We start from the raw sequence: 22,623 nt of genomic DNA, 5'->3' as shown, positions 1-22,623 counted from the left end.
GGGCCGCTGTCCTTGGAAGGCAGAGGCAGCACAGTTTGAGTTTTAAGTGATTGTTTTCCCGGCCCAGCCGTGGCAGTGCATGCTGGACACTGCTACTTGGGAGGTTGGGGCCACGTGGGAGACCTGGGCTTGATTGCTGGCCTGGCCTAGAAAGCCAGCCACTCAGGAGGTCGAGGCAGGGGACCGCGACACAGCCCGCCGCCCGCCCCCCACTGTGCACACACACAGTGAATCCCGTGTGCCAGCCCTCAGGGACTGTCACCACCCAGGAAGGGGACGTTCCGAGCTGGGCATTGGACCGCGGTCAGCCTGGCAGGTCCCTGTCTGCTGGGGTCTCCTGTAGCCCTTGGACTTCCAGCCTCGTCCATGGGGCATACACAGAGCTTGGGGGGGGGCATGCGGCCCTTCGTCCTGCTCCAACCCCAGCCTGAGGACTGTGCTGGTCAAGGCTGTGTGCGCCTACCTGCCGTTACTGTGCATGGGGCCTAGAGTGCTCCACCTGCCCCTCCAGTTCCCACCACCCCGTCACCCAGGAGACCTGAGAAGCCCCAGAGCAGGCTGGGCGTGCTTGCAGTGCAGTGCTGGCCGAGCCCCCAGCTCCCTGGGCTCACCTGGATGTGCGGCATGTTGCGCCTGGCGCTGGGGCTGGGGGACCAGGTGAGCCAGGCCTGCCAGGCTTCCTCTGCCTGTGCGTGTGCTGGAGGCCCGCCACCTCCCCTCCAGCCTGCCCTCCTGCAGTCAGCACCGCGGATAGCACCCCCACGCAGGGGCGGCCCTGCTCTGTCCCGTGGGTTGGGCGTCTCTGCTGGCAGAGGGTCATGGTTGGCAGCGTCCTACCCTGCCCTGGGGCACAGCCCAAGCCCAGCACTGCACCTGCACCTCCCACCAGCGGCTGGCTTCGCACACGCACACCCTGCAGGTCCCAGGCTGTCCCCACAGGACTATGCTCACCCCACCTCTGAGCCCTTTCCAGGTCCTCAGGCTCTCCCTCTGGGCTGGCCCCTTCCCCCGCCCCCAGGGGTGAGTTTGCTCAGGAACCACACCTGTGCTGGGCCGTGGGCCGAGGGCTCCTGTCAGTGCTACAGTGGCCCGTCTGGGAACCACTGGTGTCTGTGGGGTCAGAGTGGGGGGGGGGCAGGTCAGCAGAGAGTCCCCAGCCTGGTGCCCTGAGGCAGGGCGATGCCTCTTCCTGCACCTGCTTCTCCTTGTGCCTGGCTGGGAGCGAAGCCTCGGGGCAGGCCCTGAGCTGGCATGTGGGAAATGTGGTGTGAGCGTCAGGCAGAGGTCCCGCTTCCTGCAGAAAGGACAGGGGAGTGGAGGGCCGGAGAATTGGCGGTGCTCACTCGCAGTGGGCTGGACAGTGGGGGGCACAGGCTCTGCAGCGCGGGGGCCTCTCCTGCTCTGCAGGCTTGGGCAGAGGGACCGGGGTGCTGGCAGAGGTGGGCTGACGCCCCGGACCAGGAGCTGTGTTCCTGTCACCTGGCACGGTTCATGTGCCCACCGGCTGGTGAGAATGCAGCCAGGGCCCCACCTCCAGGCCTCCTGGGGCAGGGGTCTTGGGCCCTGAGTCTGGAGTCCCTGGCAGGGTCAGGGCCCTTGGCCTGACCTGGCGCCCGCTGCTGTGGCAGGAGTGGAGGGCTGCAGGCAGGGTGGCCTAGTGCTCAGCCTTGGTTTCCTTATTGGAAGACAGAGGGACAAGTCTGGCCATTAGGGCCAGGGAGGCTTTTTTGGGGTGAACTAAGGCTCATGCTGGCCCCGAGTGGACACCATGTCCTTACAGACCCTTCTGTTCACCCCTCAAGTCTGGAGTTCAGGCCTGTCCTGGGTCAGGAGGTCTGAATGTTCTGAGGGGCTCCACAGGGTTGAGGGGCAGCTTTGCCAGCTCCCTCCCAGGGCGATGGCTCTCGGGGCTGCCAGTTCTCCCCCAGAGCCTGTCAGCCATTGGAGCCCCTGATGTCTATGCTACCATCTGGGGGCCCGGGTCGGGACTGGTGCTGGTCAGGACTTACCAGGGCCACCTGTGCTGCTCTGAAATGACTGCGGGTCCCAGGCTTCAGAATCCGAAGGCTGGGGCTGGATCTGCAGCCCGCCGCTGGCCAGCCCGGACAGCTCTGCTCCCCTGAGCTGGCGACTCCATCACCAAGTCAGGCAGAGTCCTCTCGGGGTTCACCACTGCCTCGCTTTCCCCTGCCTCCTTTTTTTTTAAGAGTTTTTTTTTTTTTTTTTTTTGCTAGGGCACCTGCACTCTCCAGATAGACAGAGAAAGAGAGATAGAAAGCGAGAAATCACCCCCCAGGGGGATGGCCACGCCGCAATCCCTTCTCCTCCATTTTCCTCTCGGGGTCTTGGGCATGTACACACACTCACCCGGCGTGAGTTTAAGCCACCGGGTCCGGGACGCTAACGGCGGTCGACTATGTGGGAGTCCAGCGACATAGCCATTATGCTAACTGCTTGTTCCAAGTCTCCTTAATTTTTCTTCTTTTTTTTTTTTTGAGAGGCTTTTGCTACAGGGCGTGTGCTCTCGCCAGACAGACAGACAGAGACAGAGAGACAGAAAGCGAGAAATCACCCCCCAGGGGGGATGGCCACGCTGCAATCCCTTCTCCTCCATTCTCCTCTCGGGATCTTGGGCATGCACACACATGACCCCGGCGTGAGTTTTAAGCCACCAGGTCTAGGACGTGAACCGCGGTCGACTATGTGGGAGTCCAGCGACATAGCCATTACGCTAACTGCTGGTCCCGCCTCCTTTTGTTTTCATTGGCTTGGGTAATAATGAACAATGATAAAATCTGGTAATGCTCCAGTCATTGGGGATGCTGGCGGGGAGGCAGCGAGGTGACAGGCAGGCGGTGCCCACACAAGCCCCTCGCTCTGCTCCTGCCGGGGCTGGGTGGCTGTGATGCGTTGTAGCTTACTTGTGCACGAAGGGTGAGGCAGTTGGTCGTCCCTTGCTCAGGGCCGTTGGGGGTGGGGGGCAGGACAGCTGGGGACATCACAGAGGCCCACGAGAATGGTGGCCCCATGGGGCCCCTCCAGTACAGTGCCTAAAAGGCCTGGTTTGAGAGTGCGTGTGGGTAGCCCTGTGCCCTGGGGCTCCTAGCGAGGCTGGCCAGCCAGGGCCGTGGAGGGCAGTGTGGGAGGATGCAGACCCAGCCTGGGCCAGGAGGCCCGGTCCCTTCTGCTGCCCCCAGGCAGGGAGGTGTGGGGGGTGCTTCCGGGGGGAGTGTGGAGGCCCTGGGCTCCCTGCTCAGGCCGCTTCTGTAGCCCTCCATCCTGGGCAGGGAGGAGGAGCTCTTTCTCTGCCAACAGAATGTGGTTGTGGGGAGGGGCACCTGGCCCTGGTGACTCCCAGATTCCTGCATCCAGGAGGCCAGTGAGGGTAGGGGCTGCCCTGGATGTCCTTGGGCGGCAGTGGGGCTTTCTCTCGGGGTGGTCCCAGCTCAGGCTGGGATCTCCCAGGAGCCGGGAGCTTATTCAGCGCCTCACTCTGCCCTTTCTCTCCCCATGGCCACGGTCCCAGCTGGGAGGCTGTGGTGTCCTGGGTGTTGGCATTTGGCTGGCTGCCACACAGGGGAACTTTGCCACCCTGTCCTCCTCCTTCCCGTCCCTGTCGGCGGCCAACCTGCTCATCGTCACCGGCACCTTCGTCATGGCCATCGGCTTCGTGGGCTGCATCGGGGCCATCAAGGAGAACAAGTGCCTCCTGCTCACCGTAAGTCTGGGCCCTGAGCCTCGGCCACAGAGCCCAGGCGCAGCTCCACCGAGGGGACTGACCCCGAGCTGGGTGGACGAGCTAGCGTGACCAGGGACAGCCTGCGGGGCCTCTGCTGGCCTTCCAGGCCGGGCTGGGGTTGCAGGGCTCGGGCTGGTGGCTGATCTCTTAAGAGGATGGACTGGAACTTGGTCATAGACACTTGTGCATGGGCACACCCACACACGTGCACGCATGCGTGTGGACGTGTGTGCACGCATGCGCCACCTTTATTGGGCCTCTTATCTTCGGGCTCATCTCTGACGCCCCTCCGCCCCGTGGCCCCCTCCCCAGCTTTTTGTCCTGGCCCTGGCCCGGTCGAAACCCTCACAGCCCCCTGCAGCCTCAGAGATGGGTTTATGGCAGGAGTGTTTCGCAGCCTCGGAAACGTTAGTCACAGATAATTAAAAAGGAACAGGATTCTTGAACAGCACCTCACCTGAGCATGTCCGGACCGCTCAGCCCAAGTCCGAAATCACGGGGTTCGTTCAAACGTGCCTTTGTCTGTGAGCCTGGCCGGGCAGGCTGCCCTCAGGTCTCCCTGCACCGTGGAGCTGACCTGCTCCCTCCACGCCCCTTCCCAGGGGTGCGTCCCCTCACCCGTGTCCACCCCTCCAGGTGTCCATCCTGTCTGGGAAGCCCTTCCCAGTTAGGATGTGGAACCCCCGGGGAGTGGGGGACATGGCAGCCCTGCTGGGGCTCAGGCTCCTCGGGCCGTGGGACGGCAGCGTGTGGGCCCCTGGCCTCAGCGACGGACGCCTGACCCAGTGCCCGTGGGTGCTTCCTGGGGGCGGAACAGCCTCATACTGAGTGCAGACTGAGCAGAGTGGTGGGGCGTCCTCGGTCATGGCAGCCCTCCCCTGGCGCTGCCCCACTTACTGCTGCCCTGTGGGGGGCTCCTGGGTCTGCTCCCCGACTGCTCCCCTTTGGGGCATCTGTGGTCCACAGGGAGGCGCGGTGTGGCTAGGAACGTGTGCCAGGGCACCCTGGGTTACGGCCGTGATTCCAGGACACGTGGTGTTGGGGGTTTGCATGGTCAGAGGCAGGAGCTGTCAGCTACCCCTGGCTTCCCCGAAGGGTGTGGATTAGGGGTTGGGGACCTCCCTGCTGGGCCCCTCCCAGCGCACAGGCACTGCATGAAGCTGCAGACACGCTCACGGTCCCCGGGAGGGGACGTTCGGAATCCATTTCAAATGTCCCAGTGGAAGTGTCCTCGAGGCAGCTGAGGGACTGGGGCTTGGAGCCTCAGGAACGGGGGACCCAGTTGGGAGGCGTTTGGGTTGCCCCCAGCAGCTGGAGGAGGAAGAGGGGCGCCTAGGCAGGCCAGGGCCCACGTGCCCAGAGGCTGGGTGACATGGCATGGCCACAGTCCTTGCGCCTGGGATGGAAGCCACGGGTTCTGTGGACGGGCAGGGGTAGCGCTGGGGTCTGCAGGGTGGGCACCTGGCTGGGCTTTCCAGCAGCACCAGGCTTCCGACGGCTGTGGCCTTGGCCTTGGCCTTGGCCTGCCGTCAGGGCGAGGGCCGCGGCCGGCCGGGTCCGTGTGCCTAGCCCGCCGTCCTCCCGCAGTTCTTCGTGCTGCTGCTGCTCGTCTTCCTGCTGGAGGCCACCATCGCCGTGCTGTTCTTCGCCTACACCGACCAGGTACAGCGCCATGGGCCCCTGCCCCCAGTGAGGGACCGGGTCCCCGTGCGCGACGAGAGCAGGTGGGGCTGCGGGTGGCTGCTGGGGACCCCGACGAGGTGTCCCCTGCCCCCGTGGCTGCTGGGCCCTTCCTCCAGCCTGGAGGGCTCTCAGGCCGGCCCAGGCTTCCGGCGAGCACCACTTCTCTTTTCAAAAGAGGTTTTCCCCACAGAGTGCATGCGCTCGCCAGAGAGGGAGCGAGGACAGAGACAGAGGGGAAGTGAGAAGTCACCCCCCGGAGGGCATGGCCACATGCAGTCCCTTCTCCATTCTGTTCCTGGGATCTTGGGCCTGGTGTGACTGTCTTGGCCGGCCCTGTGGGAGTCCAGCACTGTAACCACCACGCCACCTGCCGGCCCCGAGCGCTGGTTACTAAAGAGGCACCCTGGGCGTGCCCTCCCAGCCCGTGCGGTCCCTGATGGCACTGTCTGGAACCTTCGTCGGGAGATCTCCCCCATCTCCCGCTGCTTGATCGTGGGTTATTTCCGGATGGGCTACCGTACGTGTCTGCCCCACCGTGGGCTGCGGCACAGTGGTGTTACTTTCTGCCCATGGCCGTCTCTGGCCAGGGCGCTCCTCAGCTGGCTCTGTGCCCTCCGATGCGCCCCACCACCATGTGGGCATCTCTGGCACTTCTTTCCTGGCACCACAGGAAGCTCCAGGCTCCCCCTGGGCACGCGCTGCCTCAGCCCCGAATCGGCCATTTCTCCTTTACTGGAGGTGCGAGACCGCGATCTAAGCACCGGTGCTGCTCACTGCTGTGCGCTGTCACAGCTCCTGGCTGTGGCTCAGTGACCACGTGTTTGTACTGAGTGGTGGACACGCGCCTCTCCCCCTGCCCTAACCTGGGACCCCACGGACCCCTCCAGCTGTGGAGGGCACCCCGGGAGATGAGGGCGGGAGGCTGGGTTGTGTCCTCAGGCTTGGTGGGCTGCAGTGGCTGAGTGACCCCAGAAAGGACAGCGTGGGGTAGGTGGTGCCTGGGGGGTGTGTCCTGGCTGCAGGACACCCTGGGCAAGCCTGCTGAGCCCACCGCACCCCCAGATTGACAGGTATGCCCAGCGGGACCTGAAGAAGGGCCTGCACCTGTACGGGACGCAGGGCAACGTGGGCCTCACCAACGCCTGGAGCATCATCCAGACTGACGTGAGGAGCGGGCCGGGCCGGGGGGCCCGGGAGAGGGTGGGGCGGCTCGGCTTGGGAGGGGGCGGGTGGACGCTGGCGCGGAGGTGGGAGCCGGGCCTGTGCTCTCCTCCAGTTTCGCTGCTGTGGCGTCTCCAACTATACCGACTGGTTCGAGGTGTACAACGCCACGCGAGTGCCCGACTCCTGCTGCCTGGAGTTCAGCGAGAGCTGCGGGCTGCACGCGCCAGGCACCTGGTGGAAGGCGGTGAGCATGCGCAGGGCCTGGAGGGGGTTTGGGTGGAGCCTGGAGGGGGCCCGGCCTGCACAGTGACCTGGCTCTCCTGCAGCCGTGTTATGAGACTGTCAAGATGTGGCTTCAAGAGAACCTGCTGGCTGTGGGCGTCTTCGGGCTGTGCACGGCGCTGGTGCAGGTACAGCTTGGGGAGGGCGGGCAGTCCATGCGTGAGTGCCCAGAGGGAGGGCCTACTGGGGTTAATCGATGGAGGTGGCCCCAGCTCCCAGTGCAGAGTGTGCTGTCTCCTGTGGAAGGGAGTGGGAGCTCGGCCCCAGGCGTGGGGAGGTTGAGGCAGCACTGCTGGCCGGTGGGCACAGGACTGCCCAGTTCAGAGCAGGGCAGCACGTGGGCCCTGCTTCTCTGCACGAAACCCTAAGCATCAGCATGAGACCTAGTGGGGTCAGAGCTACACCGACAGGTCAGGGGGTGGCCAGGTCACAGGTGAGCACAGTGGGCACCTCAGGGCTGGTGGGGAGCGTGTGACCCAAGGCCCAAGACGCAGGCCCCAGAGCTGCTCATGGCGCCCAGGGTGGCCACCTCCGCAGAAAGATGGGCATGTGGGGCCAGCCCTGCCCTGGGGACCAGAGGAAGGCCACGGCATGGTGAGGTACACCAGGCCCCCAAGAAGCAGGGCTTGCCTGCTGTGTCCTGTGCCCAGGCAGGCCAGCCAGGCCCCCTGGCTCATGGTCTGTGGCTCCCCTGCCCAACCCTCCTGTCCCCACAGATTCTGGGCCTGACCTTCGCCATGACCATGTACTGCCAGGTGGTAAAGGCAGACACCTACTGTGCGTAGGCCACCAGCCACCGCTTCTCTGCCAAAGGACACCGCCGTCTCCACCGTGCCTCCTGTCACAGGACTTGGTGCTCTGCTCCTGGCGGGCGCAGGGGAGGGGAGCAGCAGGTGCCCAGAGCGCCCTGGAGCCCTGTCCCTGGAAGGCCCTGGCCCAGGCGGAAGGGGGGTGGCAGAGCGCTGGCCGCGAAGCTGGGGCTTCGGGCACCTTTTATACCCGTGTACTCTCCACAGCCGAGCTCACATGGGGCTGGGGCCGGAGCTGAGCTCCCCAGCCTCTTGGGGACCCTGGGAGGCAGGGCCAGCCTCAGCTTCCTCAGGGCCCACCCACTGGTCCTGGTGCTCCAGGCGGGGCTGCAGGCCCCTCACCCACATTCCACAGCGGGGCTGCAGCCCCAGGTGCATCTTAATAAAGCGTGTGAGCAGCAGCCCGTGTCTGACAGCCCTGCCTCTCCTGCCAGGGCGGCCTCTGCAGCAGGCAGTGCAGACAGACCCCATGCTGGCTGCGGACTGCCCCGTAATGTGGCCCGGCCGCCCGGGGACCCTTACATTAGCTGCAGGCGGCAGTGCACCACCCCCCACCCCTCCACCCTCCATGGTCCCCGTGTGGCCCAGCGCCAGGTGCTCCGGCCCCATAGCACCCAAGTGCACTGACAGGACCTGGTGGGCGAGGCTGTCCCCCACACCCACCCTCACCTCTGGGGTGTCCTCAGCTCCTTTCCTGTCCCTTGTTCCTGGAACTGGCCTTGATGTGGCTATGTGGCCCATGCTGTGGGCTGTCAGCACAGCAGCTTTGGCACAGAACGGGCCACTGGGATGGTGTGACAGACCACCTCAGACACCACGTGGGCCCGGGGTGGAGCACCTACCACAGCTCGAAGGCGACAGGCTGGGGGCTGGGCGCCCAGGAGCCTCACTCGAGGTGGGGTGTCCAGTCACAGGAACCGTACCTCACGGTCTCTCCCTCCAGGGCCCCACCCTCTGTCACTGCCCGGGGACCCCCCTCAGCCCTGCATCCCCTACGTGTCACCCTGGGGCATGACCATGGGCGGACCCAGCCCCCGTTCAGCCTCTCAGCTTGAGTCCCATGCTCTCCCCACGTCCTCACTCCAGTGGAAGCCCCAGGACCCCAAGAAGCCACCAGAAGCTAGTGTGGAGCCAGTGGGCCTGGGTCACATGGTTAGGGCTCCAAACCATAGCGAAGCGGGGATGGGGTAAACCCGCCACCTAAGGCCAGGCCCTCGGCCAGGCCCTGCGCTCCAGCCCTGTTCCCCACCCACCTTCTAGAGGGGGGATGTACTCAGAGGTCTGATCCAGGACCGTTCTCGGCTCTGCGCCTCCCCAACTCCGAGCTGTGGAGCCTCCCCACTGGGCATCACCAGCTGGCTCGCCCCATTGACTGTCCTGTCTGCCAGGCCACCAGCTTGCTGCCAGCACCCCGTGTCCCTCACTCCTAACTTGACCAACTATACCAGCACACGATGTCCCTCCAAGGCAGTTCCCAGGGGCCCCCGCCCACTCCCACCTGACACGTTTCTGGCCTGCATGTAGCCCCCATGTGGGACCCCGCTTGGGTCATCCAATGAGGGTGGATGCCCTGGGGTCTCTGGTCAAGTGCCTCCCCATGCTGCCCACAGAGCTGGGAATCACTCTGCTGCCTAGGACCACTTATGTGCCCCATTGGGTGTCGACGGATGTGAGAGGTGGGCCTCAGAGCTCCCAGACCCCCTCTCCCCACCACCTGGGGCCTCTGAAATTGGAAAGGGGGCAGAGAGGCTCTGGCCCACGCCGCAGTGACCAGCAGTATGCAGCCAAGGGCCTCAGGGAGCTGGGCTGGCCCAAGGAGTTAACGTGTGATGCAGTGCCAGCGCCCGCCCCACACGCAGGTCCACTCCTGCCCCACAGCACCCGAGCGCACTGACCTGCTCAGGCCCAGCCCCGCCCTCACCTGGATCTGCAGGGCTGTCTCCCAGATCAGCAGGGTCACAGCAGCCCCTGAGGGTGTTTCTGGGGACTGGGATGTGGGCAGGTGGCAGGCCCTGTCCACCTCCCCATTGGCAGAAATGGACAGCCAGCTGGCAGGTGTCCTGAGCTGCTGCCTACACCCCTGGTGGCCAGGCAGAACCTCCCACACCATGGGCAGCTTCCTTGGGTCAGGCAGTTGGGCCTTATGGAGAATGGGGCTGGTCCCTAGCCCCAAGGACAAACATCTACCTCCTAAAGCCCTCCCCTATCCCCAGCCCCAGTGACGGGGCCATGATCTGCACACCTCAGGACCTCCAGTCCTGCACCTCGAGGGCTTCCTAGGGGCTACAAAGCCCAGGGTGATGGCTGGTTCACAAAGCAGCACCCTTCTGGTCAGGGAGTCTGGCCAGGCACAGCGTGAGGCCAGGCCAGCAGGCTGCAGAGGGACTCACCTGCTTGGAGTCAGGGGGTGAGCACCCGACAGACTCTGCCTGGTAGTCGGGTGAGTAGTCTCCATGGCCACCCGGCCGAGGGGTGGGGATGAGGAGCAGGCCACCTCTTGGCCATGGTGCCTCAGAATTCTGGTCTTCTCAGCCTGCGGGCCTGGGCACGTCACTGGCCTGGTCTTGCCCTACCTGGGAGGACCTGTCCCTGTGGCCAGGCCACCTGGGGGCGGTCATATTATCAAAAGTGGCAAATCTGAGCTGGAAGCCAGGACCAGAATTTCAAAGGGGTGACACTGGCTGATCTGAGCCCCACCTTGACATGGCCCCCACACTCTAGCCATCCCTGGGTGGGACGTATGTGACTCTGCTGCAGGTGCCAGGCAGCTGTGTACACATGCCCGTGACAGGCCACACATGGTCATGGGGCCTCAGCTCTGCCACTGCCAGGCCCTGGAGTCTAGGTGTGGGTGAGTCTGGGATTGCTCTGGGGCTCCCAAACACCCACCCCAGCCTGGGCCGTGAGAAGCAGCCCAGGGGCTGCGCTGGTGGGGAGGCTGTGGGGCTGTGTGGGGCCAGCGAGCGCCTGGGCGGGAGGACCCGAGTCCTTGTTCCAGACTGTCTCCTGTGCAGGGACACGCAGTGTGCCAAGGACCGCAGCAGACACAGCCCAGCAGACGGCACAAGCCTGTATTTCACAGCGTCGCCGTCCACGGTGTACAACAGTCCACGCCCGCTCTGGGCTGCGCTGCGGCCTACAGCAGGTCATAGAAGTAGTCCAGGCCTTGGCCCAGTTCCCAGATGGAGACCCCGACGCCCAGCTCCCTGGCCAGCTCCAGCCGCACCTGTAGGGACTGTGGGACCGACGAGGTGTGGGTGCTTGCCGGCGCACCCTGCAGGACCCCAGCTGACTCCCTCACCACGGAGGGCATGGATTGACCGACCTTGACTGAAACCGCCACCCCACGGCAGCACGCCTCGGCCCGTGCGCACGTACCTTCAGAGTCGGGTAGAAGACCACATGCCTGCCGCCGCGGCTTCTGCAAGACAAGCAGGCTGTCTACCCGCCCTTCCCACCCCGCCCCTCGCCCCTGGCCCCTCCTGCACCCTGAGGTGGCCCTCATCCCGACACTCACCTCTTGTACTCGAAGACGTGCTCTGCCGCCTGGCTGTCCCACACCATCCGAGGCCTGTGGTCCTTCAGCGTCTGGATGTACCTGGGGAGGCCAGGGTGGGTGTGGGAGCCCTGCCCAACCCCAAAGCCTTCACAGCATGTGCTGGCCACCTGGGGCAGCAGGCCACAGGCCCACTTCCCTACGGAGCGCCAGCCCAGTGGAGAGCGGGGAGGGCCTCTGGAGCCCTGGGCCCCGCTGCACACGAGACCTGCATTTGAGGACACGCCACACACATGCCTCCCCAAGGGTTTCCTGGGAGAAGCCCAGCTGCAGGTCCAAGGCAGTGGTGGGTCCCCCTGGGTCTCCCTCCTGCACTGTAGACAACGCCCACCCCAGGCCCATCCTGAGCATCGGTGGTTTGACACACTCATCCCATAGAGGACAGGCTTGTCCCCATGGTGCTGGGCCAGGGCTGAGGTTTCCAGGGGCTCGGGAGGCGCTTGGGAAGCAATTCCATCTCTCAACACTGGCCTCATCCACTGGCGAGTCCGGAAGCTTCTTGGTTCTCTAGATGGGTGTCTGCAGATGAAGTGCTTCTCCCCTGGCAGGCAGCTGGTGGCTGGACATGGCCAGCCCCAGCCCAAGGGAGGAGGCCCGGCCTGGGCCCGAAGGAGGGAAGAAAGGTGCGTTTCTGTGGGGCTGCACAGCCTGGACGTCAGCAGGACCCTGGGGCGTGCAGTTTCTGAAGACCCACAGACAGGAGCGAGCTGGAGGCCCAAGTGACCTCTTCGAGACCACAGTAGCCATCATCCTGTCCAGCGGTGTTTGAGAGGATGCCAGGCCCTGTGGAGCAGCCTGGCCGTGTGTGTGAGGGCTCTCTGTGGGCATCAGGGCTTCTCAGACTCCAGAGTGCAGGGATGGCTTCCAGGTGAGAACACACCCCTAATAAACAGCAAAGTGTACAGCAGCCTCCCACACCCAAACCAAACTTCTCTGGATGCCCACGAGGAGACAGAGTCTGCAGCTGGGACCTCGGGGTGTCTGGAAGGCTCCGCCCTCCTCGAGCTGGGCTGTGCCACCCAGTGTTGGGGTTTGGGGCACGTGCACACGCCTGGCGTGTTCTCCAAGCCACCAGGGCTGGGATTCGTACCACGTAGTCAGCCACGTGGGACCTGGCTCCCTTAATCCCTGGCCACAGGCTGTTCCCTGTGTGTGCGCCAGGCCTGTCTGGTCCTCCTGGTGCAGCGGGCTCCTGCCAATGTGCAGTGAACCGCCAAGGGCTTGTCAGGGTCTGCTCCCCAGGACTCTGCAGGCCCAGTCATGATCCCAACCCCGTCCCTGAGCACCAATCATCCGAGGATAATGGACAACCCACGAACACACACGACTTGTCATTAATGTAATTTGCAGCTTTCGACCACAGTCTGCTAAGTGGCTCTGAAAACACAGAAGGTAGGGAGTTGTGGGTGCTTGGGCGTAGGGGAGCCCAGCCATAACACACACTGCTCCCACCCACCAAATCTGCCACCTGCTGGAGAAAGTGAGGCTGGGCGTGGGGGGCTTAGCCAGGACCCTCTGAGCCATGGGTTCCCCAAGAGGCCCAGGCCTGGCAGGTCTGGGAGGCTGGTACCTGCGATGCCGGGGTGTGTGTGTGTGTATGTGTGGCTAAGCTTCTCTTCAGGGCAGAACAGGGGTTGGCCCCCAGGCAGGATGAACAGAGGTGAGAGCCGGTGCTCAGTGTGGGCTGTCCCCGAGGAAGGAGGTGTAGCCATGCTGTGGTATGGGGACCACACACAGGAGCCCTCCACTTCCCCTTCCCACCCAGGAGCAGCTGCTGTGAAAGAAGGGCAGTATGCAAGGCAGGTATGCGGGCACCTGGAGCAGCTGGGCCCTTGAGGACCGCCCCCTGTCCCAAGTACCCCACCAGCCAAGGTCTAGGCTCGGGGGCTGCTTCTCAGACTCGCGTGCAGACCCTTGAGTAGCATGGCCAGCGTGAAAGACCAGCATCCCCCTCCCAGGCAGGCCAGGCTCCTAGGAGGAACATAAGAGCCACAGTCTAAAACACAGTGGGGGCCAGTAGGTGCCATGGTGGTTAAGGCAGCTGGATCCCACATGGCTGACTGAGCTGTTTGAGTCTTGGACCCAGCACCTTGAAACTCATGCACAGTGTATGTGCATGTGCGCCCAAAATCCTGAGAGGAGAATGGAGAAGGGATTGTGATGTGGCCATTCCCTCGGAGGCTGATTGCTCACTTTCTTTCTGGCAAGCACATACACCCTATAGCAAAAAAAAAAAAAAAAAAAAATCTTTCCATGAAAAAAAAGAAAGAAAAATACACAGGATAGGACCAGCAGGTGGTGTTAAGATTTTTTTCTTAGAGAGATTTTTGCTATAGGGTGTATGTGCTTGCCAGAAAGAAAGTGAGCAATCAGCCTCCGAGGGAATGGCCACATCACAATCCCTTCTCCATTCTCCTCTTGGCATTTTGGGCATGCGTGTACACGTTCCTGGCCAGAATCTGAAGCCACCAGGTCCGGGACTCAAACCACAGTTGACTACATGGGAGTCCAGCAATGTAGCCATTATGCCAACTGCTGGTCCCATGGTGGTGTTAAGATTAAGGTTACAGGGTAGGCAGGTGGCATGGTGGTTGAGCTGCTGGACTCCCATGTCGCCAACAATGGTTGAAGTCCCAGATCTGGCAGCTTGTTTTCTCACTTTCCCTTTCTCTCTGTCTCTCTATGGTCAAATTAGATAATAACAAAATTAAAGAATTAAAGAAAGAGTAAGGTGCTGGATCCCACAAATCTCAGACCCACAGCTTGAAAATCATAGCAAGTGTGAGTGAGTGCATGCCCTAAATCCTGACAGGAGACTGGAGAAGAGATTGCGGTGTGATCATCTCCCTAGGAGATGATTTCTCACTTTCCCTCTCTCTCTCTGTGTCTCTTTTCAGGGCTCACATGTGCCCTGCAGTGAAATTAAAAAAAAAAAAAAAAAAAGAATCACTCTAGGTGCATGTGCATCTGTGCTCAAAGTCCTGAGAGGAGAATGGAGAAGGGATTGCAGTGCGGCCATCCCTATGGAAGGTTGGGGGTGTTTTTTTCAATTTTTGCTAGTCTCTGCCTCTCTCTGGTGAGTGTATGCACCCTGTAACAAAAACCTGAAAAAAAAAAAAAAAAGTGGAGTGGAAAACATGCAGTTGGCATGGATGGGGCCTGCCTAGGACAATGGCGGGGTACAGAGGAAGCCAGGAAAGGAAAAGCCCAGAGGACAGCGAGGGAGGAAAACTGCTGACACTGTCAGAGAAAGCAAAAGTGGATGGATGGGAAATATTTAAGAAATAAGAACTGTGGGGCCGGCAGGTAGTGTGGTGGTTATGGTGCTGGACTCCCACATGGCTAATTGCAGTTCAAGTCCCAGACCTGGAGGCTTGCTTTCTTCTTTTTTAATTTTAATTAATTTATTTTTTTAAGCTTTTAAAAAAAGAATTATTTAACTTTATTAATTAATTAATTAAATTTGACATGAGAGGAACAGAATGAATGAATGTATGAATGAATGAATGAATGAGAGAGAGAGAGAGAGAAAGTGAGAAAGCAAGCTGCCAGGTCTGGGACTCAAACCTTGGTCAGCCATGTGGGAGTCCAGTGCCTTTAGCCACCATGCCACCTGCTGGTCCCCCTGGCAGCTTGCTTTTTCACTTTCCCTTTCTCTCTCTTGTCTCTGGTCAAATTAAAATAATAACAACAACAAATAAAATAATATTTTTTTAAAAAAAGAAATAAGAACTGCTCCCCTCAATGAAAATCGGCGGCTCTTTGGGGTGCAGTGGTATGATGTGATGCCCCATGAGGCTGCTCCACGTGGAGGGTTCCAGGCCCGCGTCCAGGGCCGCCCTGTACTCCGGGACACACACGTCCAGGGCTGGGGGACACAAGCACAGCACGGAGACCCTGCTGGGGTGCCGCCTCAGCTCTGTTGCTCACAGAATAGATTCAATGTTCAAGACATAGACACCCCAGCATGTATAATTCTATTCACACGAAATGTCCACAACAGGCAAAGCCCTAGGGAGAAAGCCTGGGGTCACATGCACCACACTGACCGCTCTGAAATGCCTCCTACAGTAACAGGTCTCGGATGGAAAAGGCAGAGGCGAATGACAGTAGAATATATATACAGTAGGGCAGGCCCCATGGCCCAGTGGCTGAAAACTGGAGTCTACACGGCTGACCAAGAACGTTGAATCTTGGCCCTCATGGCTTGAAAAACACACTGAGCACACACGCCCAAGTCTTGACAGGATGGAGACACAGAAGGGACTGTGGTGTGACCGTGCCCCACTGAGGGTGCTTTCTGTCCTCTCCCTCGCAGTCCTGGCTAGCATTTAAGCCTTCTAGCAACACACGCACACACACGCACGTGCATGCATGGCCTGGCTCTGTGCCTGGTGGGCAAGGCGGCCAGTTCCCACATGGCTCAATGTCCTGTTTGAGTCCCAGTCCCAGTGGCCGGACAGACATGCCAGGTGCACGTGTGTGCATGGCCAGAATCCCAAAGGAAGGCAAAGATGGAACAAAGATTACCACATGACCATTCCCCATAGGCGGTGCGTTCTCTTCTCCCGCCGTCTCTCTCTGGCATGTGCCCCCTAACAACACGCACACACACACACAAATGCATACCACAGAGGGGCTGGCAAGTGGTGTGGCAGTTAAAAGTGCTGGATTCCCACATGGCTGACCGCGGTTTGAGTCCTGAACCTGGTGGCTTGCTTTCTCCTTCTCTTGTTCTCTCACCCTGTCCCTCTGGTCAAATTAAAATAGTAAGTTAAAAAAAAAAAAAGCATGCCACAACAAATTGAGGGGTACCAGGGGTTACACATTTCTAGGGAGAAAGGGCAGATCGAGTGTGAGAAAGATGTCTGGGGGCCTCACCATCAGGCAGGGCTGCCCCATGGCGACCAGTGTAGACACTGCTTGGAAGGGCTCCAGCATGCACAGAGGAAGGCAGGAAGTGGGGTGCAGGCCAGAGGCCATGCTCTGAGAGGCAGAACAGAGACACCAAGTCGGGGCGGGGCAGTGACAACCTGGCTCTGGGCTGGAAGCTGCACGCCTGCTCCAGTGGCGGTGCCCTGCCCTTCCGGGTCGAGCCGTCTGAGCAGCCCAGCTCCACTACACTGAGATGCGTCTCCAGGACGGCACCAACAGACGCTGCCACCGGCATACACCTTGTAAAGGAAGATTTTAGAATTTGCTAAAAGGTGTGTGCTCATCAGGGGAAGAGAGAGGGAAAGCAGCCCCAACCCAGGGGTGGGAGGATCACGTCACAACCCCTCCTCCATTCTCGGGACTTTGGGCAAACACTCGCACCTAGTGTGTCCCTCAAGCCACCGGGTCCAGGACTCGAACTGCACAGGTGCCCATGTGGGGTCCAGTGCCTTAACCTCCATTCCATAGGGCTGGCCCTGAAGCATCGTACACAGACTTGCCTATGTCAAAGCCTACAGCTGCAGCCCCACAGCCGGTGGGAGGCAGTGCGGGCAGGGGAGCTTCCACGGGAGAGAGGGAGAGCGAGTGGAGCGCCTGGAAAGGCGTGTGCCGGAGCCCAGGCCCAGGTGCTGCCTGGCGTGGCTGCGAAGCGGCCGGAGCTGGCCTCAGCTCTTCCTTGCACAAGGGGTGCTGCCACTCTCACCTGCGGGGCTATCACAAGGACCCTGGGCACAGCATGGCCCGGGATGCATGACTCCCTTTCTCCCCCTTCCTGCATTAGCCTGGCCCATGCAGTGGGGTGGCAGCTCTGTGTGCCTGGATCTCGCTTGCACCGCCTCTGATGGGCAGTGCAAAGAGCCTATGTGATAGGCCACGTGGTCAGGAGGGCAGGGATGCTGCCGAATCCACAGTGGGTCAGACAGGACACCCCCACCCCGAGCTGCCAGTGAGGGCTGCATGGGCATCAGCAGGCCCTGGAGGTGGGGGTGGTGGGCTGCAGCCCCTGGCATACCCTGTTCCACCTACTGACCGAGCTTCCCCTAAATACCTGTCCTGACCTCCAGCCTGAGGCCCTGCTCTCCCGGTGCACAGAACCTGCAGACAGACCCAGGATGGTCCCCCCCCCCGCCCCCCTGTGCACCTCCTCTCCCGCTCCAAAGAAGTTGGCTCACTTTGACCTTCCTTTGGCGGTAGAGCTTTGGGCACCAGTCAGGTGGGCTGAGGCCACAGTGGGGTCTGGAGAGAGCTCTAGAGAGCCATCAAGACCTAAACCCACTGCCCTTGGCCTGTGACAAAGGGGCTCTGCAGAGTAGGGGGAGGGCAGCCTCTTTGATCAAAGTGGCTGGACAACTGCAATGCAGAGGGTGGGGGAGGCGGGACCAGTGGGGGCAGGGAAGATGAGCAGGGGCAGGAGAGGAGGAGAAGGCAGGCAGAGGGGAGGGGACCAGCAGGTCAGAGAGACTACAGCGGAAGCTGGGAAGGCTCATGAGGATGGGCCAGTCTCCCAGAGGGTGTTCCAGAATGCCAGGCCACAGGACAGGCTGAGGCTCGGGTGGGAGAGATGCGCAGTCTGGGTCCCATCCACGGTCAGGCGGACCCAGGGCCTCCCGCCACCAGTGGAGTGGGACTTGAGAAAAGCCTGACACAGGAGAAACCTCAGTAACGGCGGAAAACCACACCAGAGAAACAGTACAGGGACAGAGCAGAGCTAGAACCCCGCAGTGCGTGCGGGGAGCGTGGACGGGAGCCAGCCCGGTGCGGCCATCCCCCGGGGAATGCTTGCTCGTTCTCTCCACCCGTCTCCATGAGCACATGCACCCTTTAGCAAATTAAAAAAGAAAAAAGAAAAGGAAAAAAACGGAAGGAAACCAAAGTCCTCTCCAGAGTGTCCTTCAAGCACACGAGATGCCGGGCCCCATAAAATGAGAGCAGGAAGTGTCAGAGCCAGGACGACAGAAATGGTAAAATGCCACAGAAAGAGAAGAAAAGCCCGACAGAAAGGCCGAGCCCAGGAACACGGGCGCAAAGGCCCTCAGGCAGCGCAGGGGGCAGGGCAGAGGTGGAGTCCTAGAGGGAGCCACCCCCCCAGTCAGGGCACGGGCCATGGCAGAGGGTGGCTGTCCGCAGAAGACTGGTGAGGGGAGCACTGGCCCATCCAGAAAGCTGAGGGGAGGGAGACCTCACAGCCAGCTCGGCTTTGAGTGGCTGCGGTCACAGGTGGCCTGGCGAGGCCAGAGCAGGGCGCTGTGCGGCTCTGACCTGCTTTCTCAGACGGGTTGGCATGTGCTGCCCAAAGTGTCATGTTTGGGGGTACACGGGAGTGGTTACACAGGACAGGGGCTGCCTCTGGGGGAGCTGCCCTGTTCAGCCTCACCTCACCAGGGGTGCTGTGGCCACTCTTTGGGGATCCATCAAGCCACGTTTCTGGGCTAGGCTGGGTTGGCTCTCAGTGGGCCCCAAAGAGCAGAAAGGCACCCACCAGCCTGAAGCCACAGGCTTCACAGCTCTGTCTCCACTTTGTTCCCAGCCTGGGTCCAAGGCCAGGTCAGAGCCTCTGGGCAGCAGGGGACTGTGAGAGAGCTCAGAAGCCATAGGGACCCACAGATTAGCACCCAGACTCACTATGGGAGACACGTACCCTCGGGGCCAAGGGGTTCTGGCCGCTGACTGGGCTAGGCTTGGTCCACTCCCTGGCGTTCCACGGTTGCCCAGACTCCTTTAAAGATGGGGGAGTGACCAGATCTAGCCTGCAGGAGCACTCGCCATGGTCATGACGGACATTGCTCTGCCAACGGGGCCCCTGCCGACTCTAAACTGGCACAGAAAGCCAGCCTGGCTGCAGGACACACAGGTGCCAGCCGGAGCTGGCCACCTGCTCCCTCGAGAGCCCTGGCTTTGTCTAGAGCTGACCAGGTGGTGAGGCGGCTCACCCTACCATGCGCTCCAAGGGGCCAGGACACCTGCCATAAAGTGCCCAGGTCCCAGTATTGGAGGCCGAGATGGGGACAGCAGATAATCTTGTGACAGGCTGCCTGTACTCACAAAAAGAGCAATTTTTTTTTTTGCTATAGGGCGCGTGCGCTCGCCAGAAAGACAGAGAGACAGAGAGACAGAAAGCGAGAAATCACCCCCCAGGGGGGATGGTCATGCCGCAATCCCTTCTCCTCCATTCTCCTCTTGGGATCTTGGGCACGCATGCACACGCACCCGGTGTGAGTTTAAGCCACCAGGTCCGGGACCCGAACCGCGGTCGACTACGTGGGAGTCCAGCGACATAGCCATTATGCCAACTGCTGGTCCCCAAAGAGCAATTTTATTTTGAAAGAGCTGGAGTGTCCACAGAGTTCACCTGCAATTCACCCAGGCCCCTCACCTGCACAGAGGAGGGGGTCACTGGCAGCGGTACCCATGGTGACCGGCCACATGCACAGGCTATATCCTGGTAAGCGAGTTCCAGGGGGCTGGACCCTGAGCAAGCGTTTCCCTGCCTTGCCCTCCACACTCCAGCAGAGGCAGCCTTCTCCCCCAGGGCCCTTCCTGCTGCGGGGACCCTGCTCCCTGCAGCTAACATCCACCTGGATTTACCTCCATCAGAGGGGTTGGCCTTGATGGGGAAGGCCTGCTGTCCACTGACCCACGGCCCCAGGATCCCCTGGTCTCTAGGCCTTGGCATGTCCTCAGTAAGTATGAGTCAACTGCCCGGAAGAAATCAGGCTGCGGTAAAGGAAGGCCAAAGAAACCCAAGAGGGCTGGCCAGGGCCTGTGTATGATGGGCTCCCCACCCCGGGAGACACTGGGCAGGTGGGAACAGGCTGGGCCCTAGGGGGACAGAGAAAAGGGGTCCTGCTGGGAGGCTTGCAGTGGCCAGGGGAGCACTGGGCAGGCTGGGGCTGCCAGCCACCGAGGCAAAGCCAGGTGCAGGTGCGGAGGCAGGGGTGGCTCCCACCATATGCACAGCACCTCTGTGCCCACGGCCACTGCCTGCACAGCTCCACTCAGACGGGCTGACACCACAGCAGCACCACCTTGGCCCTGCAAAGCCACCGGGCAGGACGCACCGCCGGGCCTCTCTCAGTAACGGGGACGAGCTGAACGCTACCCATACCGTGACCAAGGGCAGCACTGTAGACCTCTGGGCGTGCATAAGGACATGCTGGGTGGGGCCCTGTGATGAGAATTCAGCTGCACAGAGGCCCATGTGCCAGAGCCCATGTTCTAGGGTCTTCGTGGATAGCAGCCCTGCCCACCCCTCAGTAGCTCCCCACGAGGCTCTGAAGTCGGCCCAAGGCCTGGTCCCATTAGCAGAGCTGCTTCTGGCCAGTAGGCAGGGGAGGCCTACAGGCTCTGGCCAGAGCCAAGGATGCTGGTAGGCATCAGTGAAACCCCACCCTCACTTTCAGGCTCAGGCCTTCTGCTGGCTGATGGAACAGAGCTAATGGCAGGGCCACCTCCACAGTCTGCTGTGTGGATGGAGAAACCTTGGGCCAGATGTTCAGGGCTCCCAGGTTTAAAAGCCCGAGGTCCCGACAGCTGTCCGCAGCAGACATGCTCAGCCTTCCCTGTGGTGGCCACGTCCAAAGGGTGTGGCACACCACTGCTCCAGCTGAGACCCTGTAGTCACTGTCCCCTCCCACGGAAAGGCTGAGGGGCCTTGCGGTGCACACAGACCACCTGACCCACCACCTGTTCTGGCCAATGGGGACGTGACGTGATCTTGGAGCTGATCAGCTAACGTCACATTGCGCCCAGGGCTCTCAGTCATGTTGGAGACTCTGAGGGGTGTGGGAGTGGAGGACGCCAAACCCCACATCACCATCAGATGGCACCAGGAGCGCTAGGAGGATGGGGCACGTATGAGGTGCAGCTGGGGCTGAGGCTGCAGGAACTCGAGCTGCACAGGCCGGGGGGGGGGCTTGCCTGTGAGCTTCAACAAGAAAGGGAGCGCAGAGGAACGCCTCTCCAGCGACTCATGGTGGCAGGACATTCGTGTGACGAGGGCCACGTCCCTCCTGCCATCCACCTTGCAGACATTCCCAGGGAGGGGACAGGACAAAGGAAGGATGGAGCGGGCTGGAGAGGAGGCCAGGAGGGGGCCAGGAAGGATGAGCGGTGGAGGTGACAGGTGTGGCCCAGGAGAGGGCCCAACTAAAGAGGTAACTCACGTGGTGTGTGGGTGAGGACAGGCCAAGGGAGCAGGCTGCTCTCTGGGCCACAGGACGGACATGCTAACGAGAGAGATCTCAGTGAGAGACAGACATGTGGGGCCAACAGCAAAGACATGGCAGAGGGACACTAATGTCACTGATGTCACCACAACTCAGACAGACAGGTGCATGGACACACCAGTCTCCAGAAAAAGTCAGGGAGTAGTCATCTGCCTCAGGGGTTGGGTGGCCCATCCGACCCCAGGCACTGTGGGGGCAGTGAGCCCTTAGGCTAAGCTCTGGGCAGAGAGGGGGCCCACCCAGCCAGAGTGGAGCCATGTGGGCCGATGGACGGACTGGGGCGGGTGAGGGGGAGGTCTGAAGGGTGGGCATGCGCATCACTGGGACCGAGCCAGGACTGCAGAATGTTCTAAGGACTGGCCTGGGGACACGCCAGGGCCCTGGGGACAGAGCCCTCCCCTATCTCAGACATCGCAGTGGCAGCAGGAGCACTGCCCACTCCTAGCCGGGACTCTGGCATGGCTGCCAGCCGGGGGATTTCCCAGGACGACTCAGCTATCGGGCCCCAGGAGGCAGTGGTGCCTGTGCCCGTCAGCCTGAGCCCCTTTCCCTCTGCAGGCAGACCCACCATCAGGACCAAAGTGCCCTCGCCCGAGCGCGGGTGAGGCAGGCGCCACAGCCTTGCTGCAGCAGCACTTTCTGTCTGGCTCCACGGCCACGAGGGCAGATGCGTGAGTGAGTCTCAGCCCTGGTTATTTATTCTGGCCGCTCGGGAGGCAGCCTGCTGAGTTGGCACCTATGCTGACCATGGTGAGGCAGGGCAGGCACTGTCCTCCAGCAGGGCCGGGCATGGCAGGAGCTGCCAGACATCTAGGCCAGGCCCCAGGGGCCAGGCCCAGGCACTTTTAGGCCCCAGCTCTCTCCACCTTCCCACACTCTTCAGGTAGGCCTGGGCCAGGTCAGAGCATGCCCAGTACCCACCGGGCCCAGAGGTCATTAACAGTTGGGGAGAAGGGCAGGGCAGGAGGGGCTTTCTCAGCTGGGGTTGGGGATAGGGAGGCATTGCTTACCTGCCCTGAATCTCAACGCACATAAAAGCCCAGGAGGCCTGGAGGCAGGCTCTGTGCATGTATGTGCACGTGGAAACATGCATTTGCACAGACAGGTGCACCCCGAGTCATGCACACAGCTGGATAACCTGAATTCCTGAACACTCAAACCCCAGCCCCCTCCCAGAACGGTCACGGTGGGTGCTGACTGCCCAGCTAAGATGCTCACACTCTTCAGACC

At 61.5% G+C, this 22,623-nt stretch overlaps 2 protein-coding genes across 8 annotated transcripts in view; one reads left to right on the top strand and one right to left on the bottom strand.

Moving 5' to 3' along the window:
- TSPAN4 (tetraspanin 4) overlaps positions 1-8,078 on the top strand; it is a 24,212-nt gene extending 16,134 nt beyond the window's left edge. For all 6 annotated transcript variants that reach the window (XM_006164409.3, XM_027766691.1, XM_006164412.3 and 3 more), the window contains 6 exons: positions 3,527-3,718; positions 5,327-5,401; positions 6,485-6,586; positions 6,699-6,830; positions 6,913-6,996; positions 7,585-8,078. In XM_006164409.3, the coding sequence (XP_006164471.1) occupies positions 3,527-3,718; positions 5,327-5,401; positions 6,485-6,586; positions 6,699-6,830; positions 6,913-6,996; positions 7,585-7,653 (654 nt within the window). In that variant the 3' untranslated portion in view covers positions 7,654-8,078. The remainder of the gene's footprint in view (positions 1-3,526; positions 3,719-5,326; positions 5,402-6,484; positions 6,587-6,698; positions 6,831-6,912; positions 6,997-7,584) is intronic.
- Positions 8,079-10,726: 2,648 nt separating this feature from the next.
- The window catches only part of CHID1 (chitinase domain containing 1), a 40,095-nt gene continuing 28,198 nt past the window's right edge, over positions 10,727-22,623 (bottom strand). For both annotated transcript variants that reach the window (XM_006164407.2, XM_027766690.1), the window contains 3 exons: positions 11,195-11,275; positions 11,056-11,098; positions 10,727-10,912 (listed from right to left, as the gene is read on the bottom strand). In XM_006164407.2, coding sequence (XP_006164469.1) covers positions 10,814-10,912; positions 11,056-11,098; positions 11,195-11,275 — 223 coding nt within the window. In that variant the 3' untranslated portion in view covers positions 10,727-10,813. The remainder of the gene's footprint in view (positions 10,913-11,055; positions 11,099-11,194; positions 11,276-22,623) is intronic.

This window comes from Tupaia chinensis, unplaced genomic scaffold (genome assembly GCF_000334495.1).
Source record: "Tupaia chinensis unplaced genomic scaffold, TupChi_1.0 Scaffold143624_1, whole genome shotgun sequence".
In the NCBI taxonomy this organism is placed as follows: domain Eukaryota; kingdom Metazoa; phylum Chordata; class Mammalia; order Scandentia; family Tupaiidae; genus Tupaia; species Tupaia belangeri.
Note: the sequence above shows the minus strand (reverse complement) of the source record. Positions and strands in the feature narration are given on the sequence as shown.